The 17,613-nt window shown below is 45.5% G+C and overlaps 1 protein-coding gene across 3 annotated transcripts in view; it reads right to left on the reverse strand.

Annotated features, from left to right (window-relative positions):
- Positions 1-17,613, reverse strand: part of LOC117346763 (hydroxymethylglutaryl-CoA synthase, cytoplasmic-like) — an 83,507-nt gene that overhangs the window by 8,617 nt on the left and 57,277 nt on the right. For all 3 annotated transcript variants that reach the window (XM_033916842.1, XM_033916840.1, XM_033916841.1), the window contains one exon: positions 13,119-13,225. In XM_033916842.1, coding sequence (XP_033772733.1) covers positions 13,119-13,225 — 107 coding nt within the window. The remainder of the gene's footprint in view (positions 1-13,118; positions 13,226-17,613) is intronic.

Raw genomic sequence — 17,613 nt, forward strand, 5'->3', positions numbered from 1 at the left:
TGGGCGGGATGTGGGCCAGATTAGACTTAGTTGTATAGCATGTATAACCGAAAGTTTAACAACAGAGCCTAGATGGAACTTGGATGTTGTGACTTAAGGCCATGTAAAACATGGTCTAAGTCACAAAAACCCACCTAAACTCACCAGATAAGCACTACAAGCACATAACACAGACCCCACACACACTACCACAGTGATCACCAACCACCCCCATAAAAATAATATTCACAACTTTAAATTTCAGCCTCCAGACCATCATCACCTGGCCGCCTGGCATAGGAAAGCCTAGTCGTCCAGCCCAGAGGCAGTTTAAGTCATCCTGGGGGTGGGTTAGGGACCCATAGAGAAGAGGACCCATGTCCATAAGCCCCTGTAATCACTACATTGATACTTAAACATGTGCACTGCCCTATACACCCCCAAAACCCTTTTTGGCTGGCATATAAGTGGCTCCTGCAGCCATAAGGGCTATTGGGATGGTAGATAAGTGGGTCTAGGGGATTCTGGAGGAGGTTTTGGGGGCTCACTATCATGAGTCTGTTCATGAGTCTTTTTTTTACCTTTTACTTAATATTATTAGTATGTTTTTTAAAATGCTTATGTATCTTATTGTAAATCGCTTAGTAAATTATGGATAGGCGATTCATCAAATTAATAAAATAAACATAAACATAAACCTATAAGGGAGCTGTAGTGAGGAGAAGCTATGGCACCCTTTTTGTGAAGTTCACAGCAGTGCCCTGTAAGGTACTCCACTATTTAGGTGCCATGTCTGAGTGTTCAGTCCATCACTTTGCAGACCCCTCCCACGTCCAACAGGGCTTGTTCTAGGCGTTTTGGACTTGGATGAAAAGTTGGACGGAAATGTGGTATAAAGATGGACAATTTAGCAGCTTGGACGATCAGATCGGCAGGACGTATAATTAGACATAAGAACATAACATAAAAACATAAGAACCGCCATCTCCGGATCAGACCTACAGTCCATCGAGTCCAGTGATCCGCACACGCAGAGGCCCAGTCAGGTGTACACATGGTGTAATTTTAGTCACCCATATCCCTCTATGCCTCTCGTAAGGAGATGTGCATCTAATTTGCTTTTAAATCCTAGAACCGTGGATTCCGCAATAACCTCCTCTGGGAGAGCATTCCAGATGTCCACCACTCGTTGCATGAAGCAGAACTTCCTGATATTTTTCCTGAACTTGTCTCCCCTTAGCTTCAGTCCATGTCCTCTAGTCCGTGTCACGTTGGACATTGTAAATAATTTTCTTTCCTGCTCTATTATGTCGATTCCTTTCAGTATTTTGAAAGTCTCAATCATATCCCCTCGTAGTCTCCTCTTCTCAAGGGAGAACAGTCCCGGTTTCTTAAGTCGTTCCTCGTATTCCAAGTTCTCCATACCATTTATTAGCTTCGTTGCTCGTCTCTGCACCCTCTCCAGCAGTTTTATATCCTTCTTTAGGTTGGGAGACCAATGTTGGACACAGTATTCCAAGTGTGGTCTGACTATTGCCCTATAAAGCGGCATTATAACTCTCTCCAATCTACTCACGATTCCTTTCTTTATCATGCCTAACATTCTATTTGCTTTCTTTGCCACTGCCGCGCATTGTGCCGACGGTTTCAGGGTCCTATCTATCAGTACACTCAGGTCCTTTTCTTGTTTGCTCTTACCCAGAGTTGCACCTGACATTTTATACTCGTATTCCTTGTTCTTACTGCCTAAATGCATTACCTTGCACTTTTCCACATTAAACTTCATCTGCCATTTCTCCACCCATTTCTCTAACTGACACAGGTCACTCTGGAGTACCTCGCAATCCTTCTGCGATCTGATTGCCCGGCATAGCTTTGTGTTGTCAGCAAACTTGATGATCCCGAAAGTAAAAAAAAGTTGGACGTCTCTTTCGAAAATGTGTCTTAGGCTCTTTTTATGTGTAAGTCATTTTTATTAAACCAGCAAGAAAACACACAATATACAGTAAGTCATAAATATTTAGTCATAATACAACTCCGATCCCCTATCCCCCCAACCCCCCCCCCCCCCCCACCCCTCCTGGGCAGCAGCAGCGGTAAACATTCCCAAAGAATAACACAGTCGAAATGGGAGCAGTAAACAAATCAAATATCCCAAAGTTGTCTTTGAACATAATGAGTAAAGGTCAAACTAAAAGAATACCAACACTGACGAAACAACCGGCCTGCTTTAGCAGACATGTCCACAATGTCTTTCCGTTCCAGTAACATTTGCTGTAACATTAATGCTCTCCACTGCTGAATAGAAGGAGGCTGAGGTGAGAGCCACTGTAATAGGACACATTTCCTGCCTAGTAATACAGTTTTCTTAATGAAGGCCGCACAACCTGATCGAGGCGGGTGAAAACGAATCTGTAGAGTGAAGAGAAAACTTGGATGCATCCTCCATGAACAACCCCAAAGCCGAGCCACAGCAGACACCAGTTGCAACCAGAAGGCAGACACCAAGGGGCAAGTCCAAAACATGTGTCCAAAAGATGCCATAGGCTGCGCGCATTTTCCACAGCAATGTCCCGTACTGATCCATGCCCCAAACGAATGCCTTTACGGATCATATCATCAGAAATAGGCACTTGAAAATCAGTTGACCATTTCTGGGCCAAGGTAAGAAAGTCCAGGTCACCAGAGAGCTCCTGCAGGAACTTATGATAAAATTTCAACGGTATGGGCTCTTGAGCTGTAAGACAAAGAGCTTCCTGTAAACTGTTTTGAACATCCTCTCTCAACACCACCGGAGTCAAGGTCCGCAAGTAATGCCGAAGTTGTCGATAAGCAAACCAATCCACAGGGGAAAGATGAAACAATGTCTGTAGCTCGGCAAAGGGGACAGGAAGCCCCGTATGAAGCACCACCTGTGACACGTACTGAAGACCCACGGTGGCCCAACGCCGGAATGTTGCAGAGTCCAAGCCCGGTAAGAAGTCTCCATTACCAGCTATGGAGAGATAAGGCGTTCCACAGGGGGAAATCTTCAACATCTTACACATCATTTTCCAAGCCTTATGCATTGCTGGTAATAGTGGGTGCAATTGTAACAGAGGCAAGTCCAGCAAGTGGACAGCATGTAAGAGATAGCTAAAATGGTAAAGCTGAAAAGAAAAACATTAAATCTCAGGTAATGAAAAACAGGTAGTATTACAGAACCAGTCATGTATATGCCGCAATTGACAGGCAAGGTTAAACCTAGAAACACTCAGAAGACCCAACCCCCCCCCCTGATTAATTGGTAACATCAACTTAAATAACAAAATCCTAGCCCGTTTCCCCTGCCACAGGTATGCAGAAAGATGTGAGTTGTGTTGAGATAAATGTGTTGGTGTTAACATAATAGGAAGCATTTGTAATATATAAAGCTATTGTGGTAGTATCATCATATTATAAAGAGCAATTCGGCCAGAAAAGGATAGGGGAAGTTTCCGCCAATTATACAGAGTGGTCGCTGTACAACGGAGTAAGGGCAAAACATTAGCAGGATAAAGCCTGTCCAAATTCTGAGGAATAACCACCCCTAAATAAATCAATTGGGAAGGGGCCCACTGTAAAGGAAACTCTCCCTGCCAGGTCTGACGCACCTCAGGCGAGGTCGGAAGCACCAATGACTTCTGCTTATTGAGAACTAAACCTGAGTAGAGATGAAACTCGTCCAATAGGTCCAATGCTCGGGACAATGAACGATGGGGGTGACCCAAAGTAAGTAAAAGATCGTCTGCAAACGCCAACACCCGTAACTGGGAAGAACCCTCTGGCAACCCCACGATCTCATCATCTCTCTGAAGTGTGCATAGCAAAGGGTCCAAGTACAAAAGAAAAAGGAGGGTGACAGCGGACAACCCTGTTGCGTCCCCCTGCCCACAGGAAAAGTGAGGGATCTCACCCCATTAACCAATACTGAGGCAGTGGGTCCCAAGTAAAGCGTACGGATCAGTGCCAAGTAACTATCAGGGAGCCCTATATGCTGTAATACCTGGAACAAGTAATGGCAATGAACCTTGTCAAAGGCTTTTGCCGCATCTAACCCAACTAATAAACCAGGGTAATGAGTCTGCTGTGCTCGGAAAAATGCCAATAATACCCGGCGAACATTAAGTACGGAATGTCGCGTCCGAACAAAGCCCACCTGCTCAGGCACAATAATAGTAGGCAACAAGGGTGCTAACCTATCCGCCAATACACGAGCCAAAATTTTAATATCAACATTCAATAGAGATATCGGTCGATAAGATTCAATGTCAGTGGGCAATTTAGATGGTTTCGGAATCAAGGTAATCAGGGCGTCATTAGCATAGCGGGGGAATGTACCGTGGGCCTGGACCGCCGTGTAGTAATCCAAGAGAGACCCCCCTATGGAGGAAGATAAGATCTTAAAAAACTCCAGGGAATAACCGTCCGGCCCCGGGGCCGTACAGGACTTCAATTTCTGTATCGACTGCAGCACCTCCTGTAGGTGCAAAGGTCTATCCAACCGGGATACCTGGGCTGCTGATAATCGGGGCATCCCCGCATCCTCCAAGTAATCGCACACATCGGGACCCGTATAAGGACCCGGTGAAGCATAGAAAGCCTCAAAGTAGGTTTTAAAGCTAGCTGAAATATCCACCGCTGAAGTCAACGTCTTTCCCGAGCTCTCTCGTATCATGGAGATGTATCTGGATCCCGTCCAGCTCTTAGTTACGGACGCTAATAATTTTCCCGCTTTATTACCATATTTGTAGAATTGAAATTTTCGATAAAACAGCAATTTTTTTGTACGTTCATGGGAATTTAACTCAGCCAGCACTGTTTTATACACGTCATTATTAGCCACTGTGGGGGTGGTCAACAAATCTCGTTTTAACTGCCCTGACAGACGTTCAAGCTGTACTATATGATGCGCTATGCGTCGGGTCCTAGAAGCAACATAAGCTATGATGTCCCCACGCAACACTGCTTTTGCTGTGTCCCAAAACAATATAGGTTGATCTATATGTAGGGCATTAAAGGAACAATAGGCCTCCCATTTTTCCAAGAGAAATTTATGGAAGTGAGCATCATCATGCAGATAAGAGGGAAATCTCCATCCTGACCCAGGACCCACAGGACCTCCCACCGCAACATCAAGCCAGATCATGTGATGATCTGACACTTCAAGGGGGCCTATTGTTGCCTCAGAGACCCGAGCAAACAAGGTTTCAGAAAGTAAGGTGTAATCGATTCTAGAAAAAGAACCATGGGCTCTAGACTGGTGCGTATAATCCCGCTCAGTAGGGTGAAGTAACCTCCAGGGGTCCACCAACCCCAAAGCTCGACAAAGATAAGGAATACCCTTAGTTTGTTTTACCTGCGTCACTCCCGTTACCCCAGAGCGGTCCATGCCCGAATCTAATACTTGATTCAAGTCACCTACTAGTATCAGTGGACACTCAGAATCCTGTAAACAAATATTAACCAAATTTTGGAAGAATGAATGTTGATATCCATTAGGGCCATAGCCCACCAATAACCTAAAGGGCCCACCAGGTCCAACCACTTTCACCAAAAGGTAGCGACCTTGAGGATCACGCCTCAGGACCTGGAGTGTACATGGCAAGCCCTTCCTAACTAGTATGGCTACCCCTGCCCTCTTCCCTGGAGAAGAAGCATAGTGTAGGTCCCCAACCCAACCTCTCCGGAGTTTCTGGTGTTCCAAATCCGTGAGTCTAGTCTCCTGTAGGCAGGCTATATCAGCCGAATGATGCTTCAATTAGGACAAAATTTTTGTGCGTTTAGCAGGGGATGTAATTCCCGACACATTCCAGGAAAGTATACGTAACGTCCGGTCACCCATAAGGAACCCCACCATGCACACCAAAGCAAGTGAACCCTCCAGTAGGAAATGTCCCAGGGCGCCCAGCCTCACCCCAAGACTCCACATACACACTCCATTCAAACCATGCAAACAACCTTAGAAAAATAAACCCCAGACAACAAACAGGATATAACACAAAATGCCCTAGTAATGCCGCTGCCGCTGCCGCCACCCAGAAATGCCCATCCCCCCATACCCTCCAACAGTCCCAAAAACCCCCATCATGTGGGAGAGATACAGGTCACGAAAGACGCCTCATCCAGGGCCACCCCGACCAGCTGAAATATAAAGCTCTCAAGAGCCTATAAGACATTATCCCCCTTCAAACAGAAAAAGCTAACAGTCAGGTATCATTATCAAACCTCTCAGAATAAATAAAGTCCACATAGTCAGTCCTCCCCCGGACTGGGGTTACCAAGAAGCTTGATAAATTCAGCTGCTGCCTCAGGGGACTGAAAAGACTTCCAGACTCCATTACGTTGGATCCGCAAAAGGGCCGGGTAGTTGAATTGAAACCGCTGTTTAAGCTCCGAAAGTTGCGCACAAAGAGGGTAGAAGGGCCTCCTCCGTTCCTGCAGCACCATAGAAAAATCCTGGCTAATGCGAACCAAAGTTCCATTATATTTCAAGGCATCCCTCTTAGCTCGATATTGTTGTAGGAGCTCCACTTTATGCCTGAAATTCAAAAGCTTCAGGATGACCACCCGCGGGCGTGTTTCCAGGCCAGGACGGGGGCCCAAGCGGTGCGCCCGTTCTAAGCACAAAGGCCCCATAGAAGGAGGAAGTGGGAACTCCTCCCGCAACCAGCGTTCCAGCACGTCCAGCAATAAGCGGTCTGCAATCGTTTCTGGAATGCCCATCAAGCGCAGGTTCGAGCGGTGCGAGCGATTTTCTAAGTCATCCAGCTTGTCGGCTTGGGCTCGAACCTGCGCCTGCAACGCGCTAAGGTCAGTACCTCGAGCCGTGGAGGTATCCTCCAAGGTGGAGACCCGCTGTTCCAATTCGGTCGTGCGAGCCGCTGCAGCCGCTAACAGGCTCTCAATGTTCGAGATCTGCGCAGTTAACGATTCTAATTTGGGCCCCAGTACCTGAGCGATTGCCTCCTTTATATCACTCAGCGCAGTCTCCGTGAGGTGTGAGACCGCCGCCGCGGGGCTTGCCGCCATCTTGGTCTCGCTAGGCCGCACTCGCTCCCGATCCTTTCGTGCCGATTTTGCCTGCATGGAATCCCGAGATCTTGTTATATATTTGTCCATGCAAGGAAAAAGTCCCAAAAGACAGTGTACCCACGAGAAAAGTGGGGAAAAACGTCGTAAATTGCAAAAAAGTATGCAGGGTAGCCCCGGAGCAAGCGAGGAGACGTCCTCACACGCTCATGACATCATGTGACTTGTCCTTAGGCTCTTTTTAACTTTGGACAACTTGCGAGATGGACGTAAACGGACTTAGATGTCCCTTTTTATTATGCCCCTCCATGCATTCATTTTTTCATATTTATACGTGGTACAAACATTTGTCCACCAAAATGTGTAATTTAGTCTGTCATACCTCTTCCAATTATGTATAATCAATTGGATAGCTATTCCCGTCATTATCATAAAAAGTTGACTTTTATATTTATCCAAAGAAGGCTTGACATGTAAAAACGTACCACAGATTATGGCTTCATATGTTAGGGGAATTGCTGAATCAAGAATAAGATTAATTTGTCTCCAAATTGATTTCCAGAAATTAAGTATCAAAGGACAATAATATAACAGATGATCCAAAGTCCCTATATCATGATGACAATGCCAACATCTATTAGACCTGGAATTATCTAACAGCAGTGGCAATTCTTATGTTCTTATGTAGTACATTATACATTTTAAGGATACATTTTAAGGGCTGTTCTCTAACTTAGATGACCACATTTACAAGTTCCTGTGCACGTACATATGTAGAATACTAGCACTCTTACGTTTAACATAGTAAAATAGTAAACCCACCTTTTTGATATAGCTTTCAATCCTTAAACCTACTCCTCTGCCCTCCAACCCAGCCAGCTGATTAACTGTTCCCTTTAACTGTATCCATGACATCTTGTTTGTCTGTCTTGCCTGTTTAGATTGTAAGCTCTTTCGAGCAGGGACTGTTTTTCATACTCTTTGTGACTCTGTACAGCACTGCGTACGTTTGGTAGAGCTATAGAAATAATTCATAGTAGTAGTAGTGTGAAGAGTTTCAGTCTTTGGGAAGCAGAGTAGAGGTCTACACAGGAACGGGGATCACGGGAATCCCGTGGATCCTGCGGGGGTCCCGCAGGAATCCCACCCTAACCCACGGGACTCCCAGGGGGACCCCCCTCTGGCCCACGGGACTCCCACGGGGACCCCCCCTCTAGCCAACGGGACTCCCATGGGGATGGAAGGCTTTGGAAGCAGGGTTCGTCCATATAATATAATGGACATGTCAGCCTTAGTAAAAGAGGGGGTTTATAAGTTAATTACCTGAACAGAAAACAAAAAAAGGGTTCCACCAAAGAGATTCCACAAGGAAAACAGCAGCACAAACACAAAAGAAACTGTGGAATTGATGAGCCTGTCAAAAGTAATTGCTGCTTTTTATGGGGATGGGCGGGAATGGAGGTAATTCCTTGCGGAGATGGGTGGGGACAGAGAGGATCCTGTCAGGGATGGGTGGGGACGGAGAAGATCTTGACGGGGATGGGGGGGATGGGTGGGATTTCTGTCCCCGTGCAACTCTCTAAAGCAGAGCAGAGATTATGATGTCATAATGCCTCATTCTACCAATAAGAGCCAACCTCATCAGTGATGTCACAATGGCTTGATTGTCCTGTACTCCTCTCTGCCCTCCAACTCAGCCAGCTGATTAACTGTTCCCCTTAACTGTATCCATGATATACTTTCTTACTCTTTGTGACTCTGTACAGCACTGCGTGCATCTGGTAGTGCTATAGAAATAATTAATAGTAGTAGTAGTAGTAGTAGTAGTAAACAAAGGCAGATAAAGACCTCTGTGGTCCATTCAGTCTGCCCAAACGGTCACATTCTTTCTCAAGGCAACGTTGAAGCAACAAACCATTAATTATTCATTATACTTGCTAAGTTCCAGTATAAGATGTCTTCCCCTCTCTACCCAAGTTTTCACGTTTTATTTACGTTTGATATACCGCATTGGTAATAACATCCATGCAGTTTACATATTAATGTATTGAATGTGGTATAAAATATGCCTAATTGCTCCTGATCCTTCTCGCCACATATGGGATAGAGACTGTAGAAGTCTGGCATCGGTTACACTTCCCCGCTGCTGGGGCTTCCACTTAAGCACCACTCTTGCGATGTGTTGAGTTTTGTGTCAATATTATCCTCCTAGGGTACAAGTACCCACGAATGTGCCAATGGAGCAACTAAGTGCTATTCTACTGTGTAATGGTGCAGGTAAGTGGCATAGGGATAAATTCAGCACCCAAAAAAATGAGCACCAAGCGCTATTCTATAAACAAAGCTCCGAGTTCAGCACCATATATAGAATTGTGCTTAATGCTGGATCTGCATCTAATTTTAGGCACAAGGATTTAAATCAGCTGAAACCTGGTATAAATCCTCACACCTAAATTAAGTGAAGATCTCCCATATTCTATAACACTGCACAAATTGTAGGAACACCTCGGACCTGCTGTGACAGGTTAGGTAGGATAGCAAAGAGAGGTCTGTAGTGTACATACACAACTAATATACCCTTTTTAGATGAACAAAAGAAATGTTTTATCTTTCACTCTTCTGTTAGCTCACTGTTCATATTTGCCTTATACTAGTTTAACATGGTCCACCCAGCACAAGGTCTAGTTATAGAGAGAGCTGAAATAAGAGTCCACACTTTGGCTTACCTCAGATACGCAAAAACTATTCACTCTGCTTCAGTCTGCTTCAGCCCATACCTAGGGAAACTGGAAGTCTCTTTCTTAGGAATCCCAGATGTCCGGGAAAACCCGGACATGTCCTCTTTTTAGAGGAATGTCCGAATGTCCAGATGTATTTTCAAAACTCAGCAGTTTGTCTGGATTTTGGAAGGCCCTGAGCTCGGGGCCATGTCTGAAGGGTCTCCAAGCACGCATGGATGCGATATGATGATATCACACACATGCGTGCATGCATGCATGTGAGAGCGTCTCTTCGCATCCACACATGCTCAGAGGCCTTTCAGTCACAGCCTGGAATCAGAGAAGGAGAAGAGATGAAGTTTGTGTTGGGCGGGGCTGGAGGCAGAATGGAGTGGGCCACATGTCCTCTTTTTAATTTTTCTCTTTTTCTCTGGTGCCTCTCTCTCAGGGAACCCTCTTCCCCTGGGACCTATCTAACTCACTGTACTCTGTGGCATTTACACTCCTCGCTGCCTGAGACCCACTCCTGTGACTCAGCAGGATTATATTACTTCCTATTTGATCTCAGTTCTGAGCTGCAAAGCCCAATGTATTCTGGGAGATGTAGTTTCTCTACCTTTGCCTAGCACCCGCTGCTGCCCAGTGGTATAAAGGCAGCCTTAGTGAGGTAAAACTCCTTGATCTTTTACACCTGTCTCATGCCTCTCCGTTGGCCATGCTCCCTTTTCAGATCAGTACTTACAAATGTACTTATGCATCTTCATAAAATACCAAGAAGATGCGTGCATAAATGCAAATTGATGCTACTTAACCCCAATAATTGATTGTTAGCTGCCAATTATTGGCATTAATTGACTTATTCAATTAAATTGCATGTACAAATTGGGCACTAGCCCAAGTTTGTGCACACAGTTTTGAGCATCATTTAAAGAATTTGAGGATCATGCATAAATGCAAAGGGGTGTGCACAATATGCGATCAGAGCATGGGCAGGGCTCCAACTTACACATATAACTTATAGCGTCAAGACTGACTGGATCTAAATTTCGATTTCAGATTTGGCACTAAAATTGACACAAAACCTGGGTTCAAGTTTCTGCCAAAAATGTCTGTATTTTCTATAGAAACCTGACATTGTAGCGCCCCCCCCTCTGGATCACCCAACACTCTAATATCCTCCCCCATCCCCCCATTAGGCCCTCCCCAGGCTTACCTTGTAAAGGGTCCAATAGTATAGTTTGTGTCTTTGAGGCAGGAACATCCTGAATTGCTCCTGCCCTCTTCTGCCACATTGAAAAAAAGGTGGCCATGACTTCCCATGGCAACCTCGCAAGACTGCCACGGGAAGTTATGGCTGCCATTTTAGAACTGGAAATGGCTTGCTCTGTTTTCTGATAACATCAGCTTTGCGTGTGAAAATGATCAAGCATTTCCATTAAAAAGACGTTCAAAATGGATACCTCCAGGGTCAGTGGATTTGCATAATCAGGTCTTTGAAAATCTGGTCCTAGCAGCCATCAAGAACTTGGCCAAGGAGGATGAACACCCTAATAATCTATCTAGGGTAGAAAGGCAGACCTTAAGGACTTTGGCCAATGATCAGTCTATAGTGATTTGTCCAGCAAATAAAGGGGGTGGCACAGTAGTTCAGCTTGCTGACACTGGGCCTCTTCTCCCTTGAAAAGAGGAGACTGAAAGGGGACATGATTGAAACATTCAAGATAATGAAGGGAATGGACTTAGTAGATAAAGACAGGTTGTTCACCCTCTCCAAGGTAGGGAGAACGAGAGGGCACTCTCTAAAGTTAAAAGGGGACAGATCCGTAGAAACGTAAAGAAGTTCTTTTTCACCCAGAGAGTGGTGGAAAACTGGGACGCTCTTCTGGAGGCTGTCGTAGGGGAAAACACCCTCCAGGGATTCAAGACAAAGTTAGACAAGTTCCTGCTGAACTGGAGCACACAAAGGTAGGGCTGGTCTGGTTGGGACATTGGTCTTTGACCTAGGGGCCGCCGCGGTAGCAGACTGCTGGGCACGATGGACCTTTGGTCTGACCCAGCAACGGCAATTCTTATGTTCTTAGTATTATAAAGAAATATTGGAAGAACTACAGCCCAGTTGTAGGATTTTATAAATGCTACATTAGTGCAAGCCCTTGAGGACAAAATTATCACAGAGCATGAGTTTGATTTGAGATGTGTCTTTAGTATGTGGTTTTAGATTTGTGATTGCACTGTCTTAATATATTTTCCATCTTCACAGGAACACCATGCTTTTGAAATTTTTGAATATTCTCTTTGGTTCCCTAACACAGCAATTGTGAAGCATGGTCCATGTTGGGGCTACGTTTGAAACGGCAAGAGCTGCATTACCCTTTACAAAGATATGTTTTGTTTTACATATTAACTTCATAGGGAACTTCCAAGTGCCTAATTTCTATTTTTATTTTATTGTAACCCGGTCTTAGATTCTGGGGAAGACGGGCTATAAAAATGAACAAATAAATAAATATTAATTCATAAATGGTGTTGCTTGAAAAAGGCATACTATAAAAATAGTATGCAGTGATTAGAACAAAACAGATCAACTTTGCTTCTATGTGCACAAAATAAATATATCAATATTGTATTTGATTTTTGTCTTTAATGATTAAGTTTGTGGGATTTTTTCTTTTTTTTTTTCACTTTTTGTGTGACATTTTATTCCCCAGGCATTACAATTTTTGATATTAGTTTTCACCTCATATTATTATTTTTTAAATAGTAGACTAAGGGCTCCTTTTACAAAGCTGCAATAGTGGTTTTAGCGTGTGCTGAATTGCCATGCATGCTAGACGCTAATGCCAGCATTGAGCTGGCGTTAGTTCTAGCCGCGTACCATGGGTTTAGTGTGCGCTAAAATGCTGCATGTGCTAAAAACGCTATAGCAGCTTAGTAAAAGGAGCCCTAGGGAGCACACCATGAAACGTGCACTGTATACATTAATCAAAGTGGACTTTGTTGCAGGAGGATATGGTTATGGTATAGAGGAGTCTCAAATGAGTTTGAATAAGTTCCTGGAAGAAAGGTCCATGAACAATTATAGCTATGTATATTTGGGAAAGCAAGAATTTACTTTTTGGAATCTGCCTGGTGCTTCCTATTGACCCATATTGGTTACTGTTGAAGTTAGGGTACTGGGCTCGGTGACCAATTTTGGCATGCAAGAAGGAAGGATGGGACAGTAGGATAAAAGGAGGATAGGTAGGATAGTAGGGTAGAAGGAGGCAAGAGAATGGGATACAACATGAGAAAAGAGTACACCTGGGATAAGGGGACACAATTATGAGGCAATAGGTAGGACAAATGAATGGAAGAAGAGAAGATACATACCTGGAGCAGAATCCTGAGAGACTCGAATGGAAAATAAGCTAGCCGCCAAACCTGATCCATAAGAGAAAGCACCAATTCTGGAACCAGCCAATTGCTGAGCTGAATTCCTGTGAGAGAAATGAAAATAAAACAGGGTGCTATCTTTATGGAGCTTACCCAATGTGGAAGATGGTTACAAATACCTGTAATAACAAATAATGCACATTTCTCAAAGTCTGAGAAAATGTAATCTTTCTGTCTTAATCTGTACTTGTGGAATTTTTGATTTCCAGTATTTAATCATCATGGTGGGACTCTGTGGGGGGTTTTCCGTTTGGTATTTCTATAATATGTAGTAATTATACAAAGGTGGTGTTGCACACTCAGGGGCAGCTCTAAAAATGGCTCTAACAGATGCCCAGAAAAACAGGAAGTTAAGTTAGTATTCTATAATGCTGGAGTTGCATGCCAAATCTGTTACAGAATATTTATGTAAATCCACAGTTACATGCTAAACTTTAGGCATGACCACTTACTGAATGCCATGTCTATGGCTGGTAGAAATGGTGGCACCTAAGTGTGGCAATCATGCACTAAAGGTAAGTATTTTATAAAGTACATAAAAGGTTAGTTGGACTACCCCTGATATGCTCATTCTACTACTACTACTACTACTTATTTCTATAGTGCTGCTATATGTATGCAGTGCTGTACATTAAAACTTTCCAGAGACAGTCCCTTGCTCTCAGTAGAGCTTACTATCTAGTCAAACAGGCAGAAAGGGCAAATAGGGGGTTAGGAAGTTTCTTATGCATGGGTGCTTTACAAGTGAGTGGGGGGTTAGAAGTTAAACACAACCTCAAAAAAGTGGGCTTTTAGCCTGGATTTGAGGGACCCCCAGGAGACCCCCATCATCATTGGGCCCTGAGTCCACAAGCACAAACAGGCCAAGCATTAGAACATGGAAATTATGCACAGCGTGGACTCTATGAATCTTCAAAGCTTCTAACAACTTTGCCTCTGCACTACTGACAGTTTCCAAGCCACAGATGGGGCAATTTCAGAGTAAGGGCTAAGACATTTCTACAGCATTACTGGACATCAGATAACATTTAAGAACAGCACTGAACAGCGGAACTAACTACCTTTGCCTTGGCCCATGGAAACTTGGGCACCAGCTGGCCTGCACATACTCACTGGCCACAGCACCTATTTTGCAGAAGAATAAGGAACTAGGAAGGGGTGGGGGGCCACATGGAAAGGTGACGGTCATGTTCAGAAGCATTTGTGGTCAGCCTCAGGGACAAAGCTGTCAGGGTAGATAACATGGGTGTTTTTTGGACACCACCCACGCCTGGTAATGACATACGGCAATAAGGGACATAACCAGTTAGAAATTAAGTACGTAACCACAGCCAATCAATTAAAATGCCAATCATAATAACAACCAATCATAACAGCTAAAGTAATATTTCATGTAAAGGTATTAAAAAGCTAGCTAATGAGGAAATGAGAAGAGCAAGCAGATTTTCTCCTTTGCTTGCACAATTGCTGTATATTTTTAGGATGCATTTCATGTAAGCTGCCTTTGCCTTATTATTCATTAAACTTAAATAATTATGTGAAACAGGAACTATGTGGAGGGCTAAGCAGCCGGCTTTCCAGATTTGAATACTGCCGGGGACGGAGCTTGATGTACTGATTCAGGCAGTCTTTTCTAGGCGCATAGTGCAGCAAGAGTGAAGGAGCTAGATTCACTAAGGACACGGATCGGAACCAATCCGTGAGGGATCTGATCTGAACCGTGTCCAGGGGGCAGATTCACAAATCGCCCTCATGCAAATGAGGGTGATCGGAATCATGCCCACAACCAAACACCCGGATCACTCTGTAGTGATCCTGAAGCATGTGCAGACTAGTGCTTCCCGATTCAGGAAAAAAAAATTTCAATTTGATTCGATTCAGCCTACTGAATTGGTTTTTCGATTCGATTCGATTCGATTTTCCTGCCCAATTGGGTGGTTTGTTTATTTTTTTCAAACATCCCGGTGGGTTTATTTTATAGCCTCTTCACCCCCTTTGCCTTCTCCTAACCACACTGGCGCTGTGGTGTAAACAAAATAAACAAACAAAAAAGACTTTTCCTCTCTCTGTTAAATCCTAGCTCACGTTTGCGGTCTAACACCAGCTCTGGCAGGATACACTTTTCAAATCTGATATTGTAATCATAAAACAGAAAATAAAATTCGTTTTTCTACCTTTTGTTGTCTGGTCATTATTCAAATCTTGTTGGTCCCAGGCTCTGGTTGTCTTCTGATAACTTGCTTGCCAGGGTCTCCTTCTTTCTTCTTTCTCTGTGCTAACCATCCATCTGCCATCTCTGTCCTGCCCTTCCCTCCCCAGGAGGTCTGGCATCTTTCCTTTTTTCATCTCCCTCCACAGATCCACCTTTTCTCAACTACCCTTTCATCCAGCATCTCTCCCTCCTTCCCCACCACTCCAGTCCACCATCTCTCCCTTTCTTTTCCCAATTACCCTCCTATCCAGTATCTCTATCCCCCCCTCCACACCATCCCTTGTGTCCAACTTCTCTCCTTTTCTGTTCTTTCCCTCCCTAACTCCCATTGTCCATCATCTCTCTCCTTCTCCTCTATTTTCAGACCCATTATTTCTTCCCCCCAAAGTCCGGCATATGCACGTAACTTTGAACCCCCCTTCCCTCCCTCTCTCCGTGTACTTCTACACCAAGGCCCCCCTCCCCTGAAGGTCTGACCCCCACCCCTAAAGGCCAACCTGTCCCCCTGAAGGCATGTGCCACCATCCCTGAAGGCCTACTTCCTCCTTGAAGTCTTTCCCCCCCTTAAAGGCCTGCATCCCCCCCGAAGGCCTGCCTGTCCCCCCCCCTTTGAAAGCCTGTCCTCCCCCTTGAAAGCCTGTCCCCCCTTGAAGGCCTGCATCCCTCCGAAGGCCTGCCTGCCTGCCCTCCTTGAAGGTCTGTCCCCCACTGAAGGCCTGTCTCCCCCCCCTTGAAGGCCTGTCCCCCTATAAAGGCCTGCCTGCCTGTTTCCCCTGAAGGCCTGCCTGTCCCCCCTGGCCTGCTCCCCCCCGCCCCGGAAGGCCTGCGTCTTCCTCCTTGGCCTACCCGCACCATTTACCTGTAAGGAACAGCTTGAAGATAAGGTTGCGATGCTAGCGATCTTTCCACTGCTTCGGAGCTGTTTCCTCTGCCGCGGTCCTGCCCCTCTTCTGACATCAGAGGTAGGATCGCGGAGGAAACAGCTCCGAAGCAGTGGAAAGATCGCTAGCATCGTGATCTTATCTGCAGGCTGTTCCTCACAGGTAAACAGTGCGGGGAGGCCTGGGGGGGGAAGCGGGAGGCCAGGGATGGGAAGCTGAATGCCAGGGGAGGGAAACGGACGCCGGGGGGGGGGAAGCTGAATGCCAGGGAAGGGAAATGGACACCAGGGGTGAATCCAGATAGCAGCACTTCCCGACTGACCCTCCCCCCTCACCCTCTAAAGCAGGTGCAGCAGCGGCCAGCCAGCAAGAGCAGCGCTGCCGCTCTTGCTTTAGGGGGAGAGGGGGGAGGGTTAGCCGAATCGTGAACCAATATTTTTTTTTGTTTCGAATCGATTCAAATAAATTCACCTGAAGTGAATCGGTGAACCATTTCTAATCGTTAATCGGGCAGCACTAGTGCAGACCATCTATAAATGGTCTGAGCATGCGTCGAAGAACAGCGACCCTTTTTTAACTTTAGTCCAGCAAGCCCGTGGTTTTAACACGTGGGTTGAAACCACGGGCTCGCACTGCAGGGGAAGGCCAGGGCAGTGCTTGGGGCAGAGAGCAGGAGAGTCGGGGGCAGAGCAGGCTGGCAGGAGCAAATTGGCAGAGAGTTGGGGCAGGGAGCAGGAGAGGAGATTTGGGGCAGAGCAGGGCGGCAGGAGAAAATCGCAGCAGAGATCAGGAGAGTCAGGGGCAGAGAGCAGGAAAATCGGGGTAGACAGCAGTCAGAGAACAGGAGATAGCAGTCTGAAAGCAGTGAATGACTTGTCCCCAGCAGTCACTTGTTTGTGATCGGCCAGCCCAGTCGGTGTTGCAGGGTTTTTGTTAGTGAATCACTGCCTGCCTACATTTCAATACCGTTTCCCCTCATTTGCATGCGCGGATCAGAGGATGATCAGGACAGAGGTTAGTGAATCTGGTCCGAGGGAAATTAGGTCGCAAAGAGGTTGCAAACCGATCAGTTTGCTTAGTGAATCTAGCCCATAGTCTGGAGTTGGCAGTAGAGGAGAAGGGTACAGATAAGAGAAACTTGCCCGATGAAAGGAGTTCCCGGGGAGGAGTATAGGGAGAGATAAGAGAGAAGAAATATTGAGGAGCTGCAGAGTGAATTTAGAGCTATCTAACCATCCAGGAATGCTCCTGAACAGCTAAATAGCACATAGCTGGTTATCGCCCAATGTAATGCCGGATAGCCAGCTATCTCCTGCTGAATATCCGACTCACCAGCTTG

The sequence above is a fragment of the Geotrypetes seraphini genome, chromosome 12, assembly GCF_902459505.1.
Source record: "Geotrypetes seraphini chromosome 12, aGeoSer1.1, whole genome shotgun sequence".
In the NCBI taxonomy this organism is placed as follows: domain Eukaryota; kingdom Metazoa; phylum Chordata; class Amphibia; order Gymnophiona; family Dermophiidae; genus Geotrypetes; species Geotrypetes seraphini.